The 26,228-nt window shown below is 57.9% G+C and overlaps 1 protein-coding gene and 1 non-coding gene across 7 annotated transcripts; both read right to left on the reverse strand.

Annotated features, from left to right (window-relative positions):
• Positions 1 to 246: 246 nt before the first annotated feature.
• Positions 247 to 24,667, reverse strand: Ints1 (integrator complex subunit 1). 6 transcript variants are annotated; one of them, XR_003955703.1, is made up of 47 exons: positions 24,297 to 24,667; positions 23,253 to 23,543; positions 21,563 to 21,759; positions 21,321 to 21,458; positions 20,982 to 21,141; positions 20,781 to 20,886; positions 20,502 to 20,694; positions 20,255 to 20,400; positions 20,015 to 20,156; positions 19,028 to 19,204; positions 18,264 to 18,372; positions 17,829 to 17,949; positions 17,384 to 17,461; positions 16,686 to 16,843; positions 16,368 to 16,464; positions 15,395 to 15,486; positions 15,202 to 15,262; positions 14,009 to 14,206; positions 13,633 to 13,762; positions 13,193 to 13,372; positions 12,970 to 13,119; positions 11,773 to 11,952; positions 11,579 to 11,683; positions 11,293 to 11,460; positions 10,988 to 11,099; positions 10,248 to 10,409; positions 9,619 to 9,765; positions 9,048 to 9,146; positions 8,712 to 8,836; positions 8,101 to 8,355; positions 7,395 to 7,554; positions 7,060 to 7,200; positions 6,754 to 6,940; positions 6,553 to 6,676; positions 6,026 to 6,156; positions 5,405 to 5,496; positions 5,100 to 5,326; positions 4,842 to 4,965; positions 4,142 to 4,275; positions 3,872 to 4,064; positions 3,039 to 3,166; positions 2,426 to 2,538; positions 1,677 to 1,790; positions 1,186 to 1,256; positions 903 to 994; positions 675 to 784; positions 247 to 598 (listed from the first exon to the last, which is right to left on the reverse strand). XR_003955703.1 is itself a non-coding variant. In XM_006504728.4 (47 exons), exons 1-47 carry the CDS (start codon positions 24,433 to 24,435, stop codon positions 483 to 485), a joined length of 6,675 nt encoding a protein of 2,224 aa, XP_006504791.1. In that variant the 5' UTR covers positions 24,436 to 24,663; the 3' UTR covers positions 247 to 482. The 6 variants fall into 6 exon arrangements, 4 of the variants coding, with proteins under 4 accessions (XP_006504791.1, XP_006504790.1, XP_006504792.1 ...); XM_006504728.4 differs by having other exon boundaries at positions 2,414 to 2,538; positions 5,409 to 5,496; positions 20,502 to 20,688; positions 24,297 to 24,663; XM_006504727.4 differs by having other exon boundaries at positions 2,414 to 2,538; positions 5,409 to 5,496; positions 24,297 to 24,663.
• Mir7037 (microRNA 7037) lies at positions 16,844 to 16,908 on the reverse strand. The gene has a single exon (NR_106004.1). It is a non-coding gene; the product is annotated as a microRNA 7037 (primary transcript).
• Positions 24,668 to 26,228: the final 1,561 nt, after the last annotated feature.

Genomic DNA, 26,228 nt, shown 5'->3' on the forward strand with positions numbered 1-26,228 from the left:
ACAGGGCTCTATCATCTGTTTAGGGTGAGGCCACTCCGCCCGCCTAGCTGAGCTTGGGGTAATGAACCCAGAGCCAAGCAGGCTATACCACTGAAGGCAGCTGCCAGTGTAGGTAGCCTGCAGGGTAGTCCGTCAGGGAACGCCTCAGACTCTGCCTCCCAGGCCTCTGCTCAACACCGTGGAAGTCTTATACCAAGTACAGGAACCCACACCACACTGGCCAGGGACAACACAGGACACCACACAGCACACAGGCACTCGAGCTTCATTGAAACTGCCCTCAGTGCGCCTGCCTTGCTGGCAGAACAGCCTCTCTCCATCATATCTCCTGTGACTCCAGGACAGGAGGAGCACTCAAGAGGACTTTCAGTACCAGTGGATGCTCCAGCCTCAAGGGGCTCAGGGCGAGGCTGTCCAGGGCAGGTGTGTCTTGGACAGGCTGTCTCGCTGGTGTGGCTTGGAGGCCTGGCAACAGGAGCAGTTCACATCACAGCCTCCATGTGTAGGATCTTCAGGGCCTCTGATATCTGGGCGCTGGTGTCAATCTGGCCGTACACGCCCACAAGGAAGGCTCTGTGCAGCAGGACAGCCGCGTGCTCTGTGGAAGAGCTGAGGTCAGACAGCTGTGGGCCAGCCTCCCAGGGCAGCAGGCAGGCGCTGGGTGGGCGACTCACCTTGGCAGAGCAGGGTGTACTCTGGCAGGTTCCTGAGGGCTGTCTGTACCACCTCAAAGTCTCTGCTGCCCAGGCAGTACATGAAGGTGGGCAGAAAGTCAGCAGCGATGCTGCAAGAGACATGTTCATGGGTCACTGCCCTCTGGCCCAGGACCCATATGCACTGACCTCCTATGCCTGGCTCAGCTAGCTGGGGTGACAGTGGCCCTAGGCTGGGGCTTCACCTACCTGGGGTTGTTCTGAATGGAGCGCAGTGCTAGGCTGAAGGCCAGGTTGCGGCAGGACTCCTCCGCTGAGCTCATCAGCCGCTGCAAGTTGGTCTGCTCACGTGAGAGAAGAGTGTCACCGTGGGGACTCACCCTAATGGTAACTCTTCCACAAGCTGTCACCAGGGCAGTGGGACAGCCCACTTGGCCTCCTGCTTCTGTCTGGGGCAGTGCTTCGCTTGCATGGCAGAGGGGTGAGTACTGCCCTTTAGACCCCAACCTGGGCTCTTTCCAGCCTTACTCACCGAGAAGAAGCCCAGGACCTCAGGTCTCCGCCGCGACATCTCGTCTATGTCACTCAGGGTCTCGAGCACATCTGAGGGCAAAGACCAGGCTGTGGGGTCTATGGGGACCTAAGGGGAGCCTCCTACCCCAAGCAACTCTGAGACAGGAAGGGACAGTCCCCAGGCATCCTAGTTTCCCAGAGTCTCCCCAAGATGCACCGGGAACTGTGTACCATGCTCAGTGGTTATCCTGACTAGGACATATCCTATGCCTTCCCCATTTGGCCTCACACTGGTCTCCTGGGAAGCCATGACCAGTGGCTCGCCCTGTAAAATGGATACTTGGAGCAAACCCCTTTAGTCCACCCTGGTTCTGTTCTGAAGACTGACAGACCTACCAGCCACCCTGTTGGTCTTCCTTAAGAAGCTCAATGCGTTTGGGGGTCCGTTGTGCTATCTAAGCAAACTGCTCAGTGGATCCAGGGTGGTCTAGGAACAGGGGGCTCACTCACCCTCAACAGCCCGGCCCCGGGACAGCCTCTTCATGTGAGGAGCCACGTCGGCTACAGTCAGTGGGGTGGAGAGGGAGACACTGACCAGGGGTAGGGAGCCGGCCGAACGCTCATCTGTGAAAGGTTAGTCAGGGTCAGGTGATGGCTGAACACTGAGGGCCCAGCCAGACCTGCAGACTCTATGGAAAGACCATGCCCATCCCAGAGGCACACTGGCCACTATCCAGGGTGCCACACTATGCTTAGTCTATGTGGTGGTCAGGACTGGAGGGTGGCAGTCAGGATGCGGGCCAGTTTAGGAGTGCATTCCCTCGCCTCTGCCCACAAGGTGCCACTCCACATGGGAGGCTTGTGTCTGTGCAGCATGTCCACTATGAAGGACCTTCTATGTGCCTTCAGGCAGCCCGAGACTACAGTCAATCTGGCCAACAGAGGCAGCAAAGGGTAGCGTCCCACCTGTGGAGCATGAGCCACCATCAGGCAAGTGAGGTAGGTGTAAGACCTTGACCTAAGGACCAACCTGCCCGGGCAGCACACGGGAAACATCCAGAAAGGTAATGTCTGAAGCAGAACCAAGCATTTCCATGAGGCGGCTCTGTTCAGTCAGCTTGGTCATGGCACCGTGCGCGTACACGCACGTGCGCATACACACACACACACACACAGAGGACAGATGAAGCTTCAGGGCTCAGCCACACCCACCAGGACCCTCCCTACAACCCCCCCCAAGAGCTCACCTGTCTGCTTACCTTCGCCTTCCTCATCCAGGCCTTGGTCAGTTCTCCCATCCCGGCTGGGCAGGCTGAGCCCTGCCAGTAAAGACTTCAACATCACCAGGTCACTGTTGTCAAAGGACAGGTCACTGTGGAGGAAGCACGGGTTCACTTCAGAGGAGGGCAGGCGGGGAAGAGTGCCAGGCAAGGAGAAGCAGCAGGGCAGGAAGGAGGGCCTGGGGTTAGGCAAGTGCAAAGAGAAATGGTAGGGAGGAGGGGTGAGTGAGGAGGAGTGAATAGGGAGGAGGGGTGAATGGGGAGGAGGGGTGAGTGAGGAGTGAATAGGGAGGAGGGGTGAGTGAGGAGTGAATGGGGAGGAGGGGTGAGTGAGGAGTGAATAGGGAGGGGTGAGGAGGAGTGAATGGGGAGGAGGGGTGAGTGAGGAGGAGTGAATAGGGAGGAGGGGTGAGGAGGAGTGAATGGGGAAGAGAGGTGAGTGAGGAGGAGTGAATGGGGAGGAGGGGTAAGGAGGAGCAAGTGGGGATGAAGCTGAAGGCTGCAATTCAGACCAGAACATTCACTGTCTGGACTGCCCCTCCTGGCTCCAGTGTGGGGCCACTGGCCAGCCTGGGCAGGTGTGGGGACTCACTGGAGGGGCTCTGCGTGCTTCTGCAGGAAGGCCACGGCTGCTGGTGCGCTGCAGCCCACGTACTTGTGGATGAACTGAACGAACTTGCTAATGAAGGGAGCCAGGTGGCGGGAGGACTTCCGGTAGTTCTGTAGAGAAGGCAGAACCACCAGAGGCTTCCTCAGACCCTCTACACCATACATGACCCCCATGACAGCCATGAGCACAGAGCTAGCCTGACTGGGGCCTGATGTTTTGTTTTTTATTGAACGAATGTTTTGCCTGAATGTATGTCTGTATGTCTGTGCACTACATGGGTGTCTGGTGTCCTGGAACTAGAGTTTCTCATGCTTGTGAGCCACCATGTGGGTGGTGGGACCCAAACCAGGGTCTTCCTTTGCGAGAGCAGCTAACGCTCTCTAATCTCTAAGCCCTCCTTCCAGCCCCTGAGTCAGACCCTGATATTGCCTCAATATTATAGCCAAGGCTGGTGCAGAACTTACAATTCTCCTGCCTCAGCTACCCTCGTGCTGATTGCAGGTGTGCTACTCTGACACCTGGCTGGCCTGGCTTTTGTTTTCATAATATTATGTATATACTAGGCATATGACACCAACAAATAGCACCCATGGGACTTGAATGTGGATTCCCCAGGCAGGGGATACTGGGGCTTAGGAGCCTCAGTGAAGAGCTGGTCTTCAGACAGTGGAGACAGAAGCCACTGGGCAGTGGCCTGGCTTTGGCCCTGGCTCCAGGCTGTCCTGTAGGAGCAGAAGGGAGTCAGGCAAGGACAGGAGGGGCCATGGGAGGATGTACGGCTGAGGAATGTGGGGGACAGTCTGCCTGGCACCCACCAGGAGCAGGCGGATAAAGGATCGCAGGCAGTCCCAAAGCGCCCCCTGGTGTTCGCTCTGGAACACACGCGGCTGCAGCAGCTCCAGGATGCCCAGCACATGCAGGAAGAAGGCCAGGTGGTTCTGCTGCCGGAACTCCTGGAAGTTCAGATGAGTGCGGCCGTGCAGGAGGGCTGCGATCATGGGCAGGTGCCTGGGCAGAGCAGAAGAATGTCCCTGGTTACACCTTCCCCCGAGTCACCCAGCACCACAGGCTGTGACAGCACGCACCTCAGCAGCAGGACGGGGTGGGCCACAGCCAGCTTCCGGCAGGCCATGTTGGCGTCAGCCACTCTGCTCTCAGAAGACCGGGAGTCGCTGGTGTCTGCCAGGAGCGTGATGAAGCGATGGACGAGGCCGTCCAGCTAGGGGGAGGGGAGACTACTTGCCTATACACCGTCTGAACTCCCCCTACCCCCTCATGGCCCAGGACATCACGCAGCAGCAGACACACGCTCAGCACGGACACTCTAGCGATCACACCAAAGGCAGGAGCTCATGTGGCCCCTCACACAAAACTCCAGAGGACGCAAGCTGGTCTGCCCTGCTGAGGCACAGTGGAGCTGGCCAGAATGGGTAGGAGGTGGAGACCTCTGGGGTACTCTGGGGTGACAGTGCACGACCCTCGTGATGGAGGCCATGGCCCCATATTGTCCACATGACACACATGTGCTGACTCCTGTCTGCCCACAACCTGGGTACAGAAAGGGGAAGGGGCATCCCTCTGCCCCAAGCTGCATCCAGAGGAAGAGCCTAGCACAGTAAGGTCTAGCTCTGGTGAGGTGAGCTAAGGTGAGACTGATGGCACCCCCACTCCAGGCTCTATGGGGACTATGCCCCTCACCTTGTGGTGAGGTTGATGGTGCAGCCCCCCCCCCGCACCCCATCCTCCAGCCCCCACCCCCTGCTCTGTGGAGACTGTGTCCCTCACCTTGCAGATGCTGCTGCTGGTGGCACCTTCACTTTGCAGCAGGACCTCGGGCACTGGCACCCGGACCTCTGGCCGCTGCAGGTACAGTTGCAACAGCAAGTCTCGGCAGCGCTGGCCCAGCACACTGGAAAGAGCAGAGGGGAGAGGGACTGGGTCACTGGGATGGTGTGGCCAGGGGAGGGACATGTACTGAAGGAGCCACTCCCAGGTGACACAGCAGCCATCTATGGCAAGGGGACACAGTGGGGACTCAGGTACCTGTCCCCCCATTGCTGGATGCAGCTGGTCAGGTGCTCGGTCACTTTTCCAATGCTCTCATCATTGCTACGGCAGCAGCTAAGCAGCAGGGGCAGCCGGGTCTGGATAAGGGTGCGTGCAGCACTGTCCCCATCCTGGCTCCTGGTCTCTGCCTCGGACAGGATAAGCTCCACCAGGCTGAGCAGCTCTGGGCCCTGCACGTGGAGCACCAACTCCTCCCGCCGCTTCTGCAATCAGGAGGCTGCAGGTCAGCCCCAGGATGTGTGTGCAGCCACCACCCATGGGTTGGGCTAACCTCTTGAGACCTGCCTGTGGAGTGCGCTGGTCCCGGCCCTGCCAGATCCGGGGGACATGGATACAGGCCCAGAGGAAGTCCAGGGATGCTGAAGGGTCGAGCCTGGGAGGAGCAAGCAATGCCAGGGTAAAGTTCCTAAAAAAGGGACCTCAGTAGAGGGCCACCTCTGTCCTTCTGAGGAGTCCCTAGTCTTTGGTCTCCCTGACCCACACACTCCCAGGTCTTGTGTTTGTGAGCTGGGCACCTGATGGTTCCTATGAGAAAACTCAAGCACAGCCTGTGCCCACACTATGGGCCTGTCACAGTCAAGGGACCACAGGCTGGATGGGCAGCTTGCCACAGCTCTTTTGCCTCCTGTACCATGGCGTGGACGTAAGCCAAATTCTCCACAGACAAAAATGTGCCAAGGAGATGGGAGGGCCTGGACTGTCTACCCCTAGGTGAGGGGCTGGGCACCAAAAGCAAAATACTGGCCCTGCTATTGAGGGCTTGCAGGTGCCCAAGGCACTGAGCACAATAGCACCCCCCTCAGGAGATGCTGCCCTGAATAGAGGTGGAAGGGACACAATTCATGGTTCACACAAAGTTGCATCCAGGCCGAGAGGCTCCTGGGGTCTGCAGTTGGCCTCACCTCTGCTCACGGCTCTTGCCTAGCAGGACACGGATGCAGCAGTGCAGCGTGGACCAGCTGGCCTGGTGCGTGAGGAGGGCCAGGAGGTAGGGGCGGAAGGAGAGCACCTGGGCACTTATGTGGCCTTTGCCCTGGAGAGGAAAAAGGCCAGGGTGATCTCAATTGGGCCAAGGGCCACCAGTTCTGACAAGCCATGTCAGCTGACCATGTTCTGGTAGGGCCACCCATGACAGCAGCTAAGGGCCTGGCCATCTTCTCTCTTGCCCTGGACAAGGGCTGGGTTTAAATGACAACGCACAGCCAATCCCCTCCCTCATTTCCCACATCCCTGGGCCTACCTGGGTTCCCCAGACTTTAGGCTCTGTGGAACTATCCTGCCTCACCCCATTCCAGCCCCAAAGAGACATGCACCACTCACTGCCTGGGACAGGGAGCCCAGGCCTGGCTAACCCCACCCCTCTGGAGGCTACAAGACATAGTCTGGAGTGGCAGCACTGTGGGAGAGCACCGGGCCATGTCCCTGTCACCTTTCTCCGTGAGAAGAGCAGCTTCCACTGTAGGTCAGGGCAACTACAGACCACTTCGGGGTCCAGCGTCTCCAGCCAGTCCACAAGCAGCCCAGAAGCTGGTCCCAGGCGCATGGCTTCCGTGCTGCGGGACAGAGGGTCAGAGCAGAGACTAGGCTGCAGAGCCACCCCCCTGGCACCCACGGCCACACTCCCAGTTACCTGGCACCCTCCACCTCCTGCTTGCTGGGGCCCAGGAGCTCTTCCTTCTCCTGTAGCAGCAAGGAGCTCACCACCACAATGGGCCCAGAGGCTGGGCTCGGGCACGAGGTCTCTGTGGTGGCTGAGAAGAGCGCTGTCAGCAACTCTTCCAAGTGCGGGGAGCGCACCTCGATGAGGCCCCGGAGGACTATGGGACACAGGAGGAGCTGGCTGAGTGGAGGAGGCCAAGGGCCTGTGGTTCCCTGAGGCAGACACTCCCCCATCCTCCCGAGACTCCCCGTGGGGCAGAGGGGGAGGGGACAGTACCTTTGCTGATGAGCTCAGGCTCCACAGGACACTTCTCCCCGGACCTCAGGGTGGCAATGACGGCCCGCGCGGTGGAGTTGGCCACCTCCAGATCACCATGGAAGCTCAGGGCGTCAGCCAAGTGCAGGAGCCCACTACGCACTGCAGGCAGTGGTACAAACCATGTGACCAACACCACAGCTCTGGTTTGCCCACACACTCACAGCCAGCCTCTCTGCCCAGGCTGCCTGTTCTTCAGAAGACTCACACGGCTCTCTGAAGGCTTGGCTCCACCACAGTAACGCCAACCAGTCCCCGCCCGCCCGCCACCCTCAGCGTGCATGCTCAGTGCTCACCGTCGCTGATCCTGTGCCTTGCTGAATAGCGAGTAGCAAATAACTTGAGTTGGGCCTGCAAGGGCCCATCCTCCACAGCAGGGCTATCCAGCCACTGCAGGATCTGCATGAGCACTTTAAGGAAGAGCGAGGAGAAGCCAGTGTCCTGCGGGACAGCACGCTGTGGGGACAGGCAGCCACATGTGAGCCCACTGGCTGGCACAGGACTCCAACAGCCCTGCCTGGGGGGCAGTCTCAGCCCAGGACCAGAGGCCCTAGGCCAGGGCCAGGGCCAGGATCCAACATCATCTCCCTTGCCACTCAAGAGCATGTCCCTTAAATGCCAGCATGACGCTGAAGGGCTTAAACACCAGTCCTTGAGGCTGTGCCTTCATGGGTAACCCAGTGGAGAAGAAACACAGGTGTATGCACACACACACACACACACACACACACACAGCACGTACACAGAAGCACTCGTGCATGCAGACAGGGGTGACAAAGACCTCACTCATTCACCCTCTACGATGAGGCCCTGGCCTTGCCCTTGCTCCTGCCCCTTCTTTTTGTGCTGAAAGACAGGAAATCTAGACCGACCGGCTAAGGGAAGCCTCAGACATGCTGGGAACAACAACAGGCCTGAGGGTGGACAGTAGGCAGAGCCATGCACACTGGGCCACTAGTCTCCCACTGCCCTTGCCTCCCGCCAGCCCACGTGCCAGCATACCTGGTACTGGTAGAGCTGGCGCATCAGTGGGCAGGAAAGGAAGTGGCTGTGATGCATAGCCAGAGCAAGGGTGCCACCGTGCGGGGAGCTCAGCAGGGTGGTCATGGCCTGCAGAAGGCGGACTGTGATGCCTGGCACCTCGGGGTTCCCCTGGCGGACACGAGCCAACTCTTGGCCCAGGGCTTGCTGCAGTGCCAGGGCAAGGGGGCGTGGGCTGGAGCTCTGCCACCGTGGGTCCGGGCTCAGTGGGAAGATCTGGAGAGCAGAAAGTATAAGAACGCAGAGGCCCCGCACCCGTGGCTCCCATGCGTAGCCTGCCTCAGGCCCATCAGATTCCGTCCCCAGTGCATTAACTAAGGGACCCAGGATCTTTGCTGGATGAGTGGCAGGGGAGTCTAACACCCCAAGAGCTGCCATGAAGGACACAGGTACCTAGCACCCTAGCACAGGGACCAGCAGGGGTCCCAGAGCCAGACTTCATACAGTGAGCATGAAGAGTGAGCACAAGATAAGAATGGAATAGTGGCCAGACACACATGTCACGAGTCACATGCAGGGCAGACATGTGCAGGCGGTGCTGCTGAGGGGCCCTCTGACGGTAGCCCTTGTACCTGTAGGAAGATGCCAGCTAAGTCGTCCTCAGGGCCAAGCACCGGCACCTGCGTCCCTGCCCGAGTCCTGCCCTGGCCTGGTGGGGGCTCAGGGCTGCTTTCTGGCTTAGGAGCCTCCGTGCTGTCTGCAGAGAAACAGGAAGTGTGGCCTCAAAACTTTGCGACCAGCTCCTGCCACAGTCTGTCCTGCCACGGACTGTGACCAGAAAGCAGGGCTGGACCTTGGGCCCACATAAGAGCCCCCAAATAAGGCTGGCACAAGCCAGGGAACACCATGGAGGCCAAAAGCGGTCCAGCTCGGGCAGTAAGATGTAGGGGATAAGGAGGGGGCTGTACCTCGTCGGGGTGGCAGGGAGGCTGTGAGGAGTGAGTGGAAGGTCTGGCCTCCAGAAGCACCTCTCTCGTGCTGTACCTCAACCAGGTGGGCCATGTAATCTGCAAAACAGCACCCAGGGGACCACTGGGGGTGGGTGAAGCCAGCCTGCTTTTCCACCAAACATAGGACTCGGGGGGGGGGGCTGGCACACCCATGCCCAGCGAGCTCTCCTATGCCTGCAGGAGCTAGCTGGGCAGTGGTGGCACACACCTTTAGTCGTAGCACTTAGGAGGCAGCAGGCAAGATCTCTGAGTTGGAGGCTAGCCTGGTCTACAAAGCTAGTTTCAGGATAGCCAAGGCTACACAGAGAAACACTGTCTCAAAAAGTCAAAAAACAAAACAAAGACTGCAGGGACTGAGCTGCTGGGTCTCCTCCAACCTCAGGTCAGTAGTGATGGCGACAGTACAGTCTCAGAGCTCTGGAGTTGGCCACAGTGGTAGGTGCCCACCTGACCCGACAGCCACACCATCTGCCCTAGAGGGTTAGGTGGGCCTCAGGGTGCTGCCAGCCTCGCGGCCCCCAGGGCTTACTCTTGTCCATGATGTTCTGCTCCAGGGTTTGGGGGTCCTGGGCTACCGCCTGGTCCAGGTACTGCAGCAGCTTGCTCATGCTGGACACGGGGATGCCAAAGGACTGCACGAAGAGCAGCAGCTGCTGGGGCTCCAGGTCCTGCAGGGCTGTGGGCAAAGGATGCTCAGCTGGGCCGTCCTGCTCTGCAAGGGTATCTCAGGTGCAGCAGCACAAGGCCTGGCTCTGCCAATATGTAGTCCCCCATGGCTTCTTTAGCAATGACATTGCCAATGGACCTCTGGCCCACTAGAGTCCAGACTCCATGGTATGTCCCTCACTGGGCTTCCCCAGTCCACCCAGCCACCATGGATGTCTCCTTTCCTGCCTGGGGCCAGACTGAAAGACCCAAGCTGGGCACACGCCTACCCCGATGGGACCTTCCTCTGCTCAGTGCAGCTTGCCTATAGCCCACATGTTCTCCAAAGACCCTGGAACTATCTCTTGTGCCTCTAAAGGCCAGGTCTCTTATAGCCTTTTCTTCTCAGGCCTGGTCTCTGAGCGCTCAGAGTCCCTGGAAGGTGTGACCTCGAGTCAGTTTAGGCTCCCCGGCAGCAGGTGAGGCCGAGCCCCTCCCCTAGCCTCACTGTACCAGCGTCCACAAGCCGGGGGACCTCAGAGCGAATCATTCGCAGCTTCAGCCAGTCAGGCAGCAGCAGCGCCTCCTCCGACGTGTCCACCAGGAAGGCTGTGGGCAAAGGCTTCTTCTCTGGAAACCAGATGTCCAGCAACTCACTGAACTCGCTGTCACCAGCTTTAGGGAGGACACAGGGGACAGCTGTGTCATCTGAGGAGCCATGAACCCAAGAAGGATCCCAGACCACCAAGGGCTGTACTTTCGGGGTGGGGGATGGTTGGGAGTGGGGGTGGGGTGGTTAGGGTTGGGGGGGAAACTGAGGATTTAGGGTAACAGAGAAGGCTCACATGATGGTGCAGATGGGGCCTGAGAAGGTAGTGGGCACATAACTCCATGTCACCCTGACTGCTGTGTGGTGGCCTACGGAAGCCTGGGTTTGGTGGTCACCCAGACTTCTATATGAGCCAGAGAACCACAGCACAAGCTGCCGGTCCTCACAGAGCCTTCAGTCTCGGGCTTCAGTGAGCCCACTGGACCCAACAAGATGAGACAAGTCAGCCTTCCTTTCCACTCTCTTAGGCATAAAGGGAACCTGTACTGACCAGGGGTTTCAGCCAGCCTGAGGTCCCCAGGCCAACCTACAGGACCAGCTCAACTGTGTGGTGGGCCAGGGCACGCCCGAGCTACGCCCGAGGGTCCTCCCAGGCCATCTGACTAGAAACTGAGTGTAGAAAAGCCCGGGACAGGTTGCTTACAACGCGGCGGGCCCAGTGTCAGCAGGATGACCATGGCGTGCACCACGAGGATGTGCATGGTGGCCGTCTCCCCACTGCTCCAGCGCAAGAACACTTGGTCCTGAGACTCCGACTGTGAGAGAGGGCAGAGGGACAGGCACCAGATGGCATGGATGGTGCGGCTGATAATGGTGCGACAGTCTACCTACCCTGTGCCCTGCCTGCTTCAGTCCACCTCAGATCCACCCCTGCAGACCACCTCTCACCCCCATCCAGCTCTGAATGCCCCACCCCACTGGACAGCAGCTGGCCCGCTCGGCCCTCACCCAGCTGTAGACCTCTTCACCCTCTTTGCTCTTGCGCATGCGCCGCACATAGCGGGAAAACACAGACAGCAGGGCGCTGAGTACAGCGTCAGAAGCGGTGCTGCAGGAGGGCTTGGAGAAGAGGTGCGCCATGATGGTGGACCGCTCCACGACCAGCCGGGCCACGTCCTGAGCAAGGACAAGGGCTGTCAGAGGCTCCAAAGACTCTGGTCACTGGGGGCCCCAGCCCAACACCCGGCCACAACATTGGTGACACAGCCATCTGGCCCTGCCAGAATTCCCTCACCAGGGCCAGGTCACTGTGTGGGCCCTGCTCCTCCACTGGCGTGTGCTGGGACAGGTAGATGAGATAGGCACTGATGGTCTGGGGGTCCGTTTCCATGTGGATGGCCTGAGGAGAGTGGACAGACGTCTGAGATGGGTCCTGGGGCAGCGTGCAGCAACCCTTTCTTCCCGGGACTGGCCTAGCCCGGTCCACACCTGCTGGAGAGCCAAGGCCGTGGTGGTCCTCACGCTGTCAAACAGCGGCAGCCTGGGCAGGTCCCGCAGCAACCACTGATAGCCCTGTAGAGCATCCGTCTCCCCAATGTCCTCCTCCATGGGGGGCTCTTTCTCCTCCTTGTCACGAAGACCACCCTCTGACAGCACAAGTGACAGGCCCTGCAGGAACACACACATATAAAGCTAGGCCTGCCTGCCCTGGCATGCAACAGGCCCAGTCTACCCTTAGACGCAAGACTGTCCCCTTAAGCCCTACACGGAGAACATGGCAGCTCCTGGGGGAGGATACCAGCCGGCTCCCTGTTGTCACCATAATCTAGACAAGAAAGGTAATGACGGCTGAGTTCTTTAAACTTGCTTGTTTTGGAGACAGGTCTTACTCTGTAGCCCAGGCATGTCTTAAACTCACCATGTAGCTGACTGGCCTTGCATTCCTGCCTCAGCATCCCGGAGGCTGGAATCACTAGGCTGCCCACTGTACCCAGCTTAAAAGATTTGCTCAAAGCTTTTTTGTTTGGTGCTAAGGATGGGATTGAGAGCCTGAGTCACAGCCCAGTGCTTGGCACTACTTTTCTAGACATGGTAAGTTGGAGTTTGTTCAACCACCCTTATAGTATGTCACCACCCAGGGAAGGACACAGACAAGAGACAAAGGGCTCCAGTTCCTGCAGACTACATGAGCAGCACCTGTCCCCTCTGTGCACGCAAACTGGGAAAGAAATCTGGGAGGGCCAAGTGGTTACCCAATATATACATAGAAAGCCAGGCTGTGGCTCAGCAGTGAGCCCCTGCCTAGAATCCCCCAGTGAGGGGCTGGGGTGTGGCTCAGTGGTGGATCCAATGCCTAGAATCCCCCAGTGAGGGGCTGGGGGCGTGGCTCAGTGGTAGAGCACCTGCCTAGAATCCCCCAGTGAGGGGCTAGAGTGTGGCTCAGTGGTAGAGCACCTGCCTAGAATCCCCCAGTGAGGGGCTAGAGTGTGGCTCAGTGGTAGAGCCCCTGCCTAGAATCCCCCAGTGAGGGGCTGGGGGCATGGCTCAGTGGTGGAGCCCCTGCCTGGAATCCCCCAGTGAGGGCTTGACGAGCACTTGACTGGCATGTACGAGGCTGTTAATCTCCAGGACCCACAGTGTGCACAAACACCCCTTCCCCAGCCCCAGCAATTCCCTCACACTCACCTTCATGGCCAACACCCGGGAGGCCACCTGTGAGGAGCCCAAACGCCGGAGGAAGTAGTCAAGCACCTCACATGTGGTCTGCTCATCTGCTTTCGGGCCTAGCAGCAGATCCTGCAGGCGGCCCAGCAGCTGCCGCTGTTTCTGCTGCCTCTGTGGACCAAGAAGAACTGTCAGGGCCACTGCTGGGGTAGACCTGGTGGGGTGGATGGCTGGGGTCCTGTACCTGTCGCTTCTTGGCCTTCTGCTCCCGGCTTTCGCCCTCGTCATCCTCCTCCCCTGAGGCTGTGGAGTCAGCTGCATCGTGCAGCAGGAATTCGCACAGGCACTGCACAGGGAGCACGTCCAGCGATCCTTCACTGGACTGCACCAGATCCGCTAGCCACGGCATGGACTGGGAGGAGGCCTGTGTGGGCAGCAGAGAGACTGAGTGTATCAACAAAAGCCCTGTACCCTGAATCCTCTGACCTGCAGAGGCTCAAGGGTGCCCTCTGCAGGGCAAGTGTCAGCCTGCGGCAGGCAGCACACGTCTGGACCCATGTTGTCTGTACCATCAGCACTCAAGGACACAGTGCTCACTGCGTATCCCAATGCACTCTGCCTGTGGGGAAAGCTCTGGGACTGCCCTGGCCGTGCTCCCTCCAGCACTCCTGGGGGAGGACTCACCTGGCGCTGGATGATGTGCAGCAGGAAGTCTGGGTTACGGCTGCGGCACAACAGGTGCCCAAGGCGCAGAGATTGGTTGAGGGCCTTCACCTGGTCCAGGATGTGAGGGGGTGGCCTCCGGGGAGGGCCTCTGTGTGTTACAGGGGACACGAGGGTCAGAAGGCCACACATAGAACACCGAGAGCAAGTACTGGAAAGCCACACAGTCCCAGCCCTGCTGCCAAGGGGCAAACAGCTCAACTAACCCCACCATCCTAGGGCCTAACTCCAGAGATCCGCACCATGCTGGGGCAGAGTGGACAACCCAAGGTTAGCTCTGCCTGTTCCTCATCTCCCTTCCACCCACACCTGGGGCAGGGGGGTGGGGGTGGCATACTGGGGGTCTAGGCTGGTTAGCTGGGACAGGAGGAGGCTGCTGCTCTCGGTGATGGTCTGCTTGGTGGAGGCGGCGGCCAGGTGACCCTCAAAGGCCAGGATCTCCTGCTTCTCCCGCTGAGAGATCTGCAGTTCCCGGTTGATCATCTCCGTCCTCGTCTCCTCGTCCGTCAGCGTGCACGGTGGGTATGAGTAGTTACTGGGGACCAGACATGCAGGCCTAGTACCCACCCCTGCATACAGCACCCGGCGGGCAATGTTCCGAGCCAGGCACACACAGCTGCGGCTGCAGGAGCACAGCCTGACCACTGAGCCAGCAACAACGCTACCCAGTTAAGCCCCAGTGTCTGCAAACTCCAGGAACCCAGCACAGGCACTTCACATAGCATGACGACCACCTTCAGTATAGAAACTAGCTATTTATCAGGCTTCCGGTGTCTAGGACATCTGCTCTGCCACACTATGTGACACTATATCATATTTCATGGGACCCCTGTTCCTGATGAAAGCCTCACAGAAGCATACAGTTTTCTGTGAGGCATGCTCAAAAATCTGTCTCCTTGAGAAGTCCCTTCCACCAGGTCCCATGTCCCATGTCTCCCAGGCATAAACCATACAGCCAGTATCCTACACCATGGCCACACACCTACTGCCAATGCCACGGCCATACACGTGACCAGTCCCCAAAATCACAGCACATACCTGGTCCTCAATATCACTGCCACACACAAGCCTGACCCCTACAATGTCATGTCCTTAGGCTGCAACCCAAGCCTACTGCTGCCTGAGTGGAGCTGCCTGGCGGAGCTGGGCCTGCTACAAGCAGGATTCCTCATGCTGACCCTCCCAGACGTCAGTACAGGAATGACAAGGCACCATCCCCTACACTAGCCACTGAGCAGCTCACCGCGACAGTGGACTTGCTGCATTCCCCACGGGCCAGGCCCACATCCACTCTACTCTCTCCCTAGTCGTTAAGTGTTCGAGCTGCCCAACATGTGTGCACAGGCTCTGTCACCCTGCCCATGTGTTCCCATGGTGATAGTGATGGCTAGAAGCACATTGCCCAGCCCAAGGGAAGACGCTGAGACCTGTGAACAAGGGACTTGGCTGCAGAAATGGCACACAAGGAGGCAGACACCAGGGAGTGTATACACAGTGCCGCCCCGGGCTGAAGGACGCTCACCCACTTACTTGGTCATCACCATCTCCATGAGCATCTTCAACGTTGGATACTCCTCCCATGCGGCCAGGCCTAGGGGACAACAGGAAGTTGCCCTAAGGACTCACACCAGCCTCCCTCACCCCCAGCCCCCACCCTGCGTCCTAGCTGGTGCTTCTCATAGGCTCTGGCCCAGAATCTATTTCCACGGCCTGAACAGCTCACCAATGTTCTCTGGGTTGAAGGCAGCGACAACCAGCAGTAGGGGCCAAGCCTTCCAGTAGAGGGTGGAGATGGCAAGGTTTGGGGGCTGATACCTGGAAGGCAGGGCAGTGACACTGTGAGCTCGGTGCCCTGAGCTCAGGCCAGGTCAGTTCTATTCCCTAGAACCCAAATACAAACACCAGACAGAGTGGTCCACGCCTATAACCCCAGTGCTAGGGTGTGTAGACACAAAGCCCTGGACCCCGCTAGCCAGCCAAACTGAGGAACTCCAAGGGGAAAAGTAAGAGGCCCTGGCTCAAACAACAGGTGAGCAAGATGGCTCAGTTGGTGTCATCAAGGCTGAGGGCCTGAGTCTGATCCCCAGGACACAAATGGCAGGACAGGATTCCCACAGTGTCCTCTGACTTGCACATACAGGCTGTGGCACATCTACTTGCGCACACACACACACAGCTTAAAACCAAAAAAGCTAGATAAATGGTTCAGCAGATAAAGAGACCCACCACCGGGTCTAAAAACTTACATTCAAATTTACACACACACACACACACACACACACACACACATATGCTCAGACTATAGATCAGTAGCAGTGTTTGCCTAGTACACACAAAACTCTGGGTTCAACTCCTAGTACTGAGAAAAAAAATTTAAAGAAGCCAGACATAGAGGTGCACACCTTTAATCCCAGCAGCACTCAGGAAGCTGAGGCAGGTGAATTTCGAGTTTAAGGCACCTGAGCTACACAGTAGTGAGAGACCATCCAAAAGGGAAGATAATAAAAAAGAAAAGCCCTCAAAGTCTGAGGCTCCAACCCCCTCCACCCCCCATCCCCCCAACAAAAAAAGCTACTGGAGAAACAATCTCTCACACACGAGAATAGCAGGAAGCAGTCGTGGGCCTTGGGACCCAGCTCCCCCTCAGCCTTGCTGATGGGCAGGCCAACCTGCTGGGAGGCGGGCCGCAGCCTTACCCCGGGGGCAGCTGGATATTCTCAGGATGGTGGTAGGTGCACAGGTTCAGAACCGCATCTATCAGCTGGATCCGCTCCACCTTCAGAACTTCCACATCTGAAATCCAAAGATACCTGGGTTCCCGAGTCTGGCCCAGCCCACCCCATGGGCAGCTGGAAGGAAGTGGGACGAGAGACTGGGACGGCTCCTGGTGGTGTGTGAGTATGACTGGTACCACAGCATGACAGGCAAGACACTGGCTCTGCAGGTGGCAGGACCCCTGACAACAGTGAGGGTATGAGATCGCTTTTGTGAAGGGCAAGGCGCCAGGGTGTTACCATCAGCCTGCACAGCTGCGGCTCGCTTCACAAGGTGGTCAGCCAGTTCCATGGCATCTGCAGGGCCAAGAGGCAGCTCTCGGGACAGTCCAATGACCAGGACTCTCATCAGCGTGTCCTCCAGAATGGGGACCTCTGAACAGAGGCGCAGGAAGAAACTGCAGGTGACATTAGGAGACAGGTGGTAAGGAGCCACCATGATCTCCTGTGGCCACCTTCCCGAGGGTATAATCTTCCTTAGTCTAGTGGCCCGTGTAGGAAATGCACACTAGTTCCCGGCCTTTAATGGATAGGGAGAGAGTGGGAAGCCACTGTCACTCATTCACGAGTGACAGTCAGGCTGCACACAACCCTGGCGAGCAGCTGGCAAACATGGCAGCTAGGGTAGGTAGCATGCTTGTGGTACAACAGGACAGCAGTGTCTAGCAGCTAGACTGACAGCAGGACTGGAGAGGCCATGTCTCAGAACACACAGGTAACCAGTGGGTTGGAAGGGACAGGGTCAGTCCAGGAAGGACAGAGTGGGAGCGGAGAGGAGTTCCCTGGGGGTGTGTCCAGGGAAGGGGCAGGAGTGTGAGGCAGACACCACTGCAGGAGAAGAACAGTACTGGGTTTTCAGGGTGGGGCTACCCGCCCAGCATCTGCTATGCATGTGCCCACAGGCTGCACTCTGGCTGCCTGCCCACCCCAACCCTCACTTGCGGTCGCTCTCGGGTGGCCAGTTGTCCCACTTGTAGTAGGTCTCGGGCTGCTCGGTGAAGAGCACCTTGTGGAGGCTGCAGGGACAGAGCAGGTGTCAGTCAGGATGCAGCTGTGCAAGGAGTCTTCACCCTAGCAGCGCTGCACAGGGACCATTTGGGCAAAAGCTACTGATGGAAAAGTACTGGGGCTTCCCCCCCCCCCCCGACTCCTGAGCCACCTGCCCACAGTGGCCACTAGTGACCAAGAGAGGGGTCGGTTGGGCCTCTGTGAGGAGAGGTGGCTCACGTGTGGCTCTCAGGCTCAGGACCCTTCCTTCTGTCATCAACCGGTGTTGGGGCTCTAAAGGCATGCGGACAATGATTGCCTTGGAGGTGATGGCTCCCACCTGAAGTGTACCCACACAGGTGACACAGCGAGGCTGAGAGACGGTCTGCCTCTTACCAATGCACATAATCCTTGGGGGCGAGTTTGCTGACGGAGGGGACGACAGTGTGAAGCCACCACACCGCATCCCGCTGGATAGCCGCAATCTGGTTCTGGAACGTCCGGAGCACCTCGAGGTCTAGGGAGTGAACAGGCTCCTGATGCCCCGCAGCCGTGGACTCCAGCAGGCTGAGCCACTCTGGAGACCACCCCTGCTCCCACCCAACAACCAACAGGATGCCTGAGTGAGTGAACACGCTCCAAGCACAGATGACCCTCTCAACCAGACGGCAGGAGGGGACCGCTGCTTCTAGAAAACCCACCTCCTCCGGCAGCCATGCCGGGACCCCCACTCACACCCCCACCCTGCCCTCGGTTTCCAGGGACGTGCAATTACTCGAGGCCTGGTTTTACGTCCACGGCTGACAGTGCCCCCAGCCAGCAGGGCCTTACTTCTCTTCTCTCCTTTGTCCCAGGCGACTCCAGCCTCCTTCACCTGGGCTGTAATGCCCAGCATCATGGACACAGCTAGCACATCCGTGATGTGAACCACAAACCGCTCCTGTGGGCATATGGGTGGCAAGGCTGGCGTGACTGAGGGCCCTTCCCAAAGGTCCCATGTGGCATAGGGACGCGTGCATGTGTATGCACAACAGACACACAAACTACTTAAGAGTTTGCCCCCACATCTAGAGACCACCATGCTGGGAGAAGAGCTGACAGAAGCAGGCCTCTGGGTCCAGGATGAGCCAGGTCCTGATTAGGCTACTGGGAGGGGACTCAGCCAACAGAGAAAATCCTGTCCCCAATGGCAGGCTGTCACAACAGAGGACTGCCATCCTGCTCCAGTGCCTTAGAGGTCCTCAGCCTTCCTGCCTCATTCTGCTCAGCGAAACTCCCTCCCATCTCTTGCTCTGCACCCCGAGTCAATCAGACCCTTTACTGGGGTGCTCTGTCCATCTCCCCAAGTTAATCCTCAGTCCTGCCAGCTGCAGTGTCCACACCCATGCTGGGGTCACCAGCTCCCTAGCTTGGTCAGCCCCGCCCCGTCCTTACGAGGGATGGAGCAACACTGAGTGGCTTCACACTTGGGTGTGTGGACCACCGAGCCCATGGCTGCACACAAGCCTGGCACGTTGGCCATCCCTATGACAAGGCAAGCCTCTCAGTGTCAGGAAACGGCAGCGTGGGAGGTGGTGAGCAGGGTCGCAAGGCACCTTAAATTCCATCTCCAGGTACTGCGGCTCCTTGCGCTCCTGCATGAGCCCCAGGCAGAAGGCTTGGAAGTTGATCTCGTGCTTGGTCTGCTTGATGATCTCCCGCAGCAGGGCCCTAGAGGCGCGGAGGTAGTCATCCTTGTTGGTCAGCAGGTCCTGGAACACCATGGCTAGGAACTGAGGAGGAGGGAAGCCACAGGGAGCTGGGGTCAATGGCCATCCAGGTGCATGCTTATGCCATACCCCACCCCCCCAACACCTTGCCAGGACCTCACTCGGGACCTGCAGAAAGCCTTCCCCAGGAGAAGAGTCCTCCCAAATACTAAGCAGCTAACGCGGTAGGATTGGGCAAGGTCCCGCAGCACATCTTGGGAGCACATCCCGAGAGGAGGGGGCCGTCTCCCCTTCATGGATGTGAACTCTTAGGACGGAGGCCGTGTTGTATCTCACCTCCCTGACAGTTGGCGGGAGGGGAGCCAGTCCTCTTCTGACCAGGGTAAAGGTTAACTGGCAAGCTCAGGAATGGAGATGCCGGCAATGACACTGCCAGATACCTCGGCCCACTCTACCCCACCCACCTGGGCTACCTCCTGGGTCTGCAACTACCCAGCTCTCTTAAAACACGGAGCTGAGAGGGCAACCGCTGGGTGTGGCCAGAAGCTAACGCAGAGCCTAATGTAACAGCCCGGCTCCTTGTTAAGGACAGGAGTGTTTCTTGGGTATGGAGAGATGCCAGACCTGGTATCCACAAGCCAGGACCCCAGGCCAGGGCTGGAGGGCTGTGGAGATGCCAGCTTGGCTTAGAAAAACCCCAACTAAGGAGGCTACACCATGCTGGAGCTGGGGAAGTCGGACATGCTGCACAGTGTTAGCTCACAAGGATGGTTCAGAAACCAGAAGCCAATGGACCTTCCCGCCCAGAGCCACGAGTTTCTCCCTGTGAGGCTCACGCAAGCCCAGGGGCCTGTCCCTCACTGAGTACCCCACCTTGGGTGCCAGCTCAGAGCTGTGCTGCAGCACTGTGTACAGGATCTGCATGTTGTTGGGGTTTCGAGCATTCGAGAGCTCATTGAAGATCACAAACTTGATAGTGGTACCCAGGTTGTCCTTGTGCGCGTTCAGCAGTTCCCTGGACACCAAGAGGCAAGCCGGTGAGGGGGACGGGACAGGCTGCCCCGGCTGCCCACCGGCCTGCCTCACTGCCTGACGCCCCGGCTGACCGCGTACCTGATGCAGAGCATATAGTGGTTGAGGAGCACCTTGGGCTTGAGGCGGATCTTGATCAGGTGAGAGATGACATCCATGTCTTCTGACCCATGGGAGTTGCAGTTCATGCACACAGACATCAACAGGTCCTGCGCTGGCCTGGTCAACTGCGGGGAAGCCAGGAAGACCACTGAGCACGCAAGCACAACCGCCCGGAACCCCCAAGGAGAACCCCCCCAACACAAACTCTTTCACCAACACAGCGTACCTTGGGGTTCTGCAGCCACATCTCCAGCCGCTGCACAGCCAGCAACCGTACCTCCTTGTAGCCACAGGTGGCCGTGAGCAGCCGCAGGAGGTTCCTGGACACGTTGTCGATGGGCTGGCGCCGGTTCAGCTGGTCACGCAGCATGTCCAGGACATATTCTTCCACGCTCTCTGTGAGTTCATCGTACCTAGGCCAGAGGGGGGGAAGGAGGCCAGGAAGGATGCCAGCTCCCGTGCCCTCCCTCTGGCCCTCTGAGACTGAAGCTGTCGGCCCACCTACCTTGGCATGAGCTGCCCCTCCTGCTCAGGACTCAGTTTCTCCTCGGCAATCAGCAGCTCCGTCTGACTGTCCTCCTCCTCTGTGAGTGAGGGGTGGGGGCTGCTGCCTGCAGGGACCACGGGAGCTAATGGGTGCCTCCTCCCAGGGAAGTGGAGGATGGTGCCCTTGGCCCAACCTCACAGACACCTCGGCATCTCTTACCTGCACCAAGCTCACCACCACTGCGTGCCCCCTCCCCCTGCAGCAGGACGCTCTTTGGGGGCATCTTGGTGTTGAAGGCTGTCTGGATGTTGTCCACGAAGGTGCGGCAGTGAGGGCTGTCTACCCAGATCCGCTCGCCCAGCGAGTCTTCAATGTATACCTACGGTGAATCAGGTTTGGACCCTGCCTGAGGCTGGATGGGTCCCCAGAGTGGGCATGCAAGAGGCCTTCATCAAAGCCCTTAAAGGAAGGACAGCTCACTGGGAGCCTCCATTCGCGTCCCTCTCCAGCACCCACCTTCCCTCTGCGCTCTGCTCTGAGACCCTGGAGAGGACTCACCTTCACGAAGATCTCAGGCCAGTTCTCGTCCTCCTCGTACGCGGCCATGAGAAGGTTGCAGGCCAGTACAGACACGAGGCTGTTCCCTTTGGCCTTGAAGTTGACAGAGGCGTCCCTCCGCAAGAGGCTGCACAGGGCCTGAAAGGAAAGGAAAGTTACAGTTGTCACGATACGGCCCATGCCACAGAGACAGCGGCAGGTCTAGGGAGGGCGGAGTGAACAGGGGAGGTGGTCAGTTTCACCTCGATGACACCCTCTGTGGCAAAGATGTTGGGCTTGATCTTGGCCAGGTACATGAGGCTCAGGTAGAGCGTGCTGTCAGGCTTGGCCCGCGTCACCTTCAGCTGCTTCACTGCCCCGCACAGCACTCCCTCGATCCTGTCGTCATTGCCCTCCAGCTCAGCGGCTTCAATCTCGTCCAGCAGCACTGTGGGCAGAACTGACCACACAGGGGGTGGGGTGGGGGGAGGCTGGGTTAGAGAGGGATGAGAGCAGAGGCCACGCTCAGAGCAGACAACTAGAGGCAACACAGATGGGCCTCACCAGCACACGGAGGCTCTGAGCTCCCAGAAACCATACACCAGAGTCTGTGTCGTTTTCCTCAACAAATGGCTTCAGAAATGCTGGCAAGTGCTCAAGGAGGGAATCTAGACAGCCGGTCAACCACTGAGCCACGCCCCCAGCCCCTCACTGGGGGATTCTAGGCAGGGGCTCTACCACTGAGCCACACCCCCAGCCCCTCACTGGGGAAGTCTAGGCAGGAGCTCTACCACTGAGCCACGCCCCCAGCCCCTCACTGGGGGAGTCTAGGGAGGGGCTCTACCACTGAGCCACGCCCCCAGCCCCTCACTGAGGGATTCTAGGCAGGAGCTCTACCACTGAGCCACGCCCCCAGCCCCTCACTGGGGGAGTCTAGGCAGGGGCTCTACCACTGAGCCACACCCCAGCCCCTCACTGGGGGATTCTAGGCAGGGGCTCTACCACTGAATTATATCCATATCCCTCAATTTACTTTTTTACTGTCATACAGGGTCAAGTTAAGAAGTGGCCAAGGCTCACCTTGAACTTTTCATCTGCCTGCCTCAGTCTCCTAAGCAGCTGAGGTAACAGGCACCCTCTGAGCCTTTCAAATGACATCTCAGTACCAAGGGACAACGTAGCTTCATGAGATACAGCTTCATTAAAGGCTAGAGGACAGGATGCTTGTCCTTTTTGGCTCTCAGGAAGGAGTCCCTTAGAAAGGCTCGGAGCAGACACGCAGACAGTGGCGTCTGCTACTGGAATGTTAGGTGCTCAGAGGCTGGCACATAGCTAGCGGGTGACAGGTCTATGCTAAGGCATCATGGAGCTGCTATGAGTCACTGAGGGGCTCTGGGCTGTAGAGTTCAGTGGTTACAACACTTGCCTTGTGTGCATCTGGACCTAGGCTCAATCCTGGCACTGTCAAAGAAGTCATGGGATAAATGACAAGAAGGAGGAGAAGGTCAGACCCCTGCACAACTTCAGGGACACTCGTCTCTCCTCTGAGGTCTCTTTGGTACTTGGGGGACCTATTTTCTACCTGGAAAATGGCACCAAAATGCTCCCTGTCCTGGAGGCAAAGACAGTGAGCAAAGAATCCCCTTCCACTGGAGGACCGGGCTAGAACCACTTAGATGCCACCACAGCCTGCGCACCTGTCCCAGCACGGTTCAGAACAGTGCTGTCACAACCAGGGGCAGGCTGTACACAGGCCAGATAAATGATGGAACGAGGAACCAGGAGCACTGTGGGAATGGGAGGTGCATCTGTTCACAATGCCAGGCAGCGAGCCCACAGGAAGCCAAGACCCCACTACGCTAACAGAACCAGGCTGGAAGTGGCTCCCACGGGCACTGGGCAGATGGACAGGATGAAGGAATCTCTCTGGGGAAGTTGGCAGTCTGATCTTACCTTCAATGGGCACCACAGATGGCTCCTTAATCGATGGAGAAATGGCTCGCTTCTCTGCAACTGCGGCTTCAGCCAGACGTCCCAGGGCGCTCAGTGGGGGAGTGGAGGACAGTTTGGGGCGCTTAGTGAGGCCGGTCAGCGCAGAGGTCCCAGACAGAGAAGCTGAAGCATCTCTCTTGCGCTCTGAGGGTAGCCCAGAAGGGGCTGGCTTCAGCAGGGTGGACGTTGTCTTTGATTCACTGGCCTGACCCTTGGACCCCAGAGCAATAAAGTCCCCAGGGGGAGGGTGCCCTGCAGAGGAACAGAAAACCCACACCTGTGATACCCAATCTCAGAGTGGGCCCCCAAGAGACAAAAGTAAAGCCTGAGGTTGTCCAACCACCCTGGCAGAGCAAGCGATGGCTGACGCTGATCCAGTGCTGACTAGAAACTAAGCCATCTGTAACTCATAAGCACTGTCTACTTAATTCTCACCGGGCTTCTTCAAAAGTTATGACCCTCGTTTTACAAATAAAGACACAGAAGTTAGGCAGGGGACTGGTGGCACATGCCTTTAATCCCAGCACTTGGGAGGCAGAGGCAGGAGGATTTCTGAGTTCAAGGCCAGCCTGGTCTACAGAGTGAGTTCCAGGTCAGCCAGGGCTACACAGAGAAACCCTGTCTCGAAAAAACCAAAACAAAACAAGACAAAACAAAATAGACAGAAGTTAAGTAATGTGCCAGTGTCACACAGTTAGCAAGAAGAAACTTTAGGACCCCAGTCTAGATTATCCGGCTTCAGAGACTGTGATTCTGGTCCAGGTACCCTGTCCTTGCCAGATGCTCAGCAGGACAAGGATGCCCTTGTCCTTTAGGAGCCCCTCAGGACAGCAATGTATGCAGGAAGCCTGGGTTGGATGACCGTTGTCCTGCTGTGTTGGATGCCCACGCTCTCCCAACAGTCCCAAGTTAACTATGTCCCGTAGGAACCCCTTCAGTGGCCATGCCGGCCTTCATGGAACCCATTCATTGACCGTCTCGAGGTCGCCGCGCGCAGGGACGCACCTGAGGGCTTGGCGGCCGCGCTGGGTCTCCGTACGGTGGTGGGCTTGGCTCGATTCATCCTCCCCGCGGCCCGGGCGCCCCTAGAGGAAGCGCCTTCACCTGGGAGGAGGCGGCGGGAGTCACTCGCTCGCTCAGTCATTCATCCCTCGCACCGGGGCCACTGGACCGAGTGCCCAGGGCCGCCTACCGGGGTCACAGAAAGGGGCCAAGTGCGGCACACACGCGGCCGACTGCGGAGACGGATGTCACCGCAGGGAGCGGACTTCACCTGGGTGCAAAGGCCCCTCACCTCCGGTGCAGCACTCTGCAGACCCGAGACACGGGCGCTCCGGAAGTGCAAACTGATCTGCGAGCCTTCCGAGCGCTGATTTCTCACATAACCGGAAGTAAAACAAACCCGAAGGCGAGGAAGAGAGGAGAGAGGCAGGCAGAGCCTACTAGTGTTTGCACCGCCCTCTGGCGGCCGGAGGCTGGATGGACCTATGCCTGTCTGAAAGCTGGGCTTGTTGGGCATAAACTGTTCCCTCTTACGGTTTTGGAGCTAAATCTGATCCTAGCTCAAGAAGTCAAAATCCAGCCGGTCGGTGGTGGCGCACGCCTTTAATCCCAGCATTTGGGAAGCAGAGGCAGGCGGATTTCTGAGTTCGAGGACAGCCAGGGCTATACAGAGAAACCCTTTCTCAAAAAACAACAACAACAAAAAAGTCAAAATCCTACTTTCATATTGATACATGCTCTAAAATGTTGAAGGCCTCTGTCAATGGCCTCTGGATTCACCTGATTTGGGTACCTCTGTCAATGGCCTCTGGATTCACCTGATTTGGGTACCTCCCTCTCCATGGAGACCTCTACATGGAGCTATCAGGATAGGTACTGCAGGTCTCCTCTAAGGAAGTCCCAGATAGATTGTCCAGCTGCTGGGACAAAGACAAAATTCCAGACATGGTCCCGAGACCATGTTTGTGTGTGTGTACATGTATGTGTGTATACATATATATGTATGTGTGTTTATGTATGTGTGTGAATGTCTGAGTGTATCTATACACATATAGACAGACAGATAGACATTCCAAGGTCATAGAATTAGGATTGGGAGCCCAAGACCCTCAAGCGCCCTTAATGGATTGTCCCCATGATGGCCAGCCTCCTTGGTGCCAGCAAGCCCAGAGCTATATAGTAAACATTTGTGGGCTGAATAAAGGATGTGTTTGAACATTGTGGCACAAAGGGAGCTTCAGGCAGAGAGCTGGTTTTCAGCCCCAGGAGCGCACCTCCCATACCTGTCAGTGCCTGCAGTTCAGGGTCTTTCTTACTGTGATGCCAGGGCTACAATAACAGTATGTCAGGGTAAGCAGGATGGGTCAGTAGGTGAAAGAGCTTGCTGAGCCAACTCTACAAATTTGTCCTCTGACTTACACGTGTGCTGTGGTGTGCATGGCTGTACATTCACATCATGCACACTCATACCCACAATAACAATAGATAAAATTTAGATTTTAAAAAGGGATGAGTTGTCACAGTGTGGTCACACACACCTTTAATCCCAGCACTCAGGAGGCAGAGGCAGGTGAATCTCCGTGAGTTCCAGGACAGCTGGAGCCACATAGACAGACTCTGACCCAAAACAAAAGCAAAATCAAACAAAATGGCGGGGAGTCTGTTTACTCCAGTAGATCCTAACCCAGTGACAGTGGAACCCAGCTCAGCCTGAGCCCTGCTGAGGACCCTTTGGGGAAGGTTGGGCAGCGTCCCCCAGAACCTATGTAGGATGCTGGCAAACCACACTGAGCAGACCTGCAGCTGCTGTGGTCTAACTGCCCCAGTGGCAGGAAGCAGCTGTCCCCATCTGCCAGCCTGAGCCTCATACTGCTGTGCCTGGTGGTGGACAGTGTCCCCGGGGCTCTGTGGCTCCCTGTATGGATGCAGCATTCC

Source organism: Mus musculus, chromosome 5 (genome assembly GCF_000001635.26).
Source record: "Mus musculus strain C57BL/6J chromosome 5, GRCm38.p6 C57BL/6J".
In the NCBI taxonomy this organism is placed as follows: domain Eukaryota; kingdom Metazoa; phylum Chordata; class Mammalia; order Rodentia; family Muridae; genus Mus; species Mus musculus.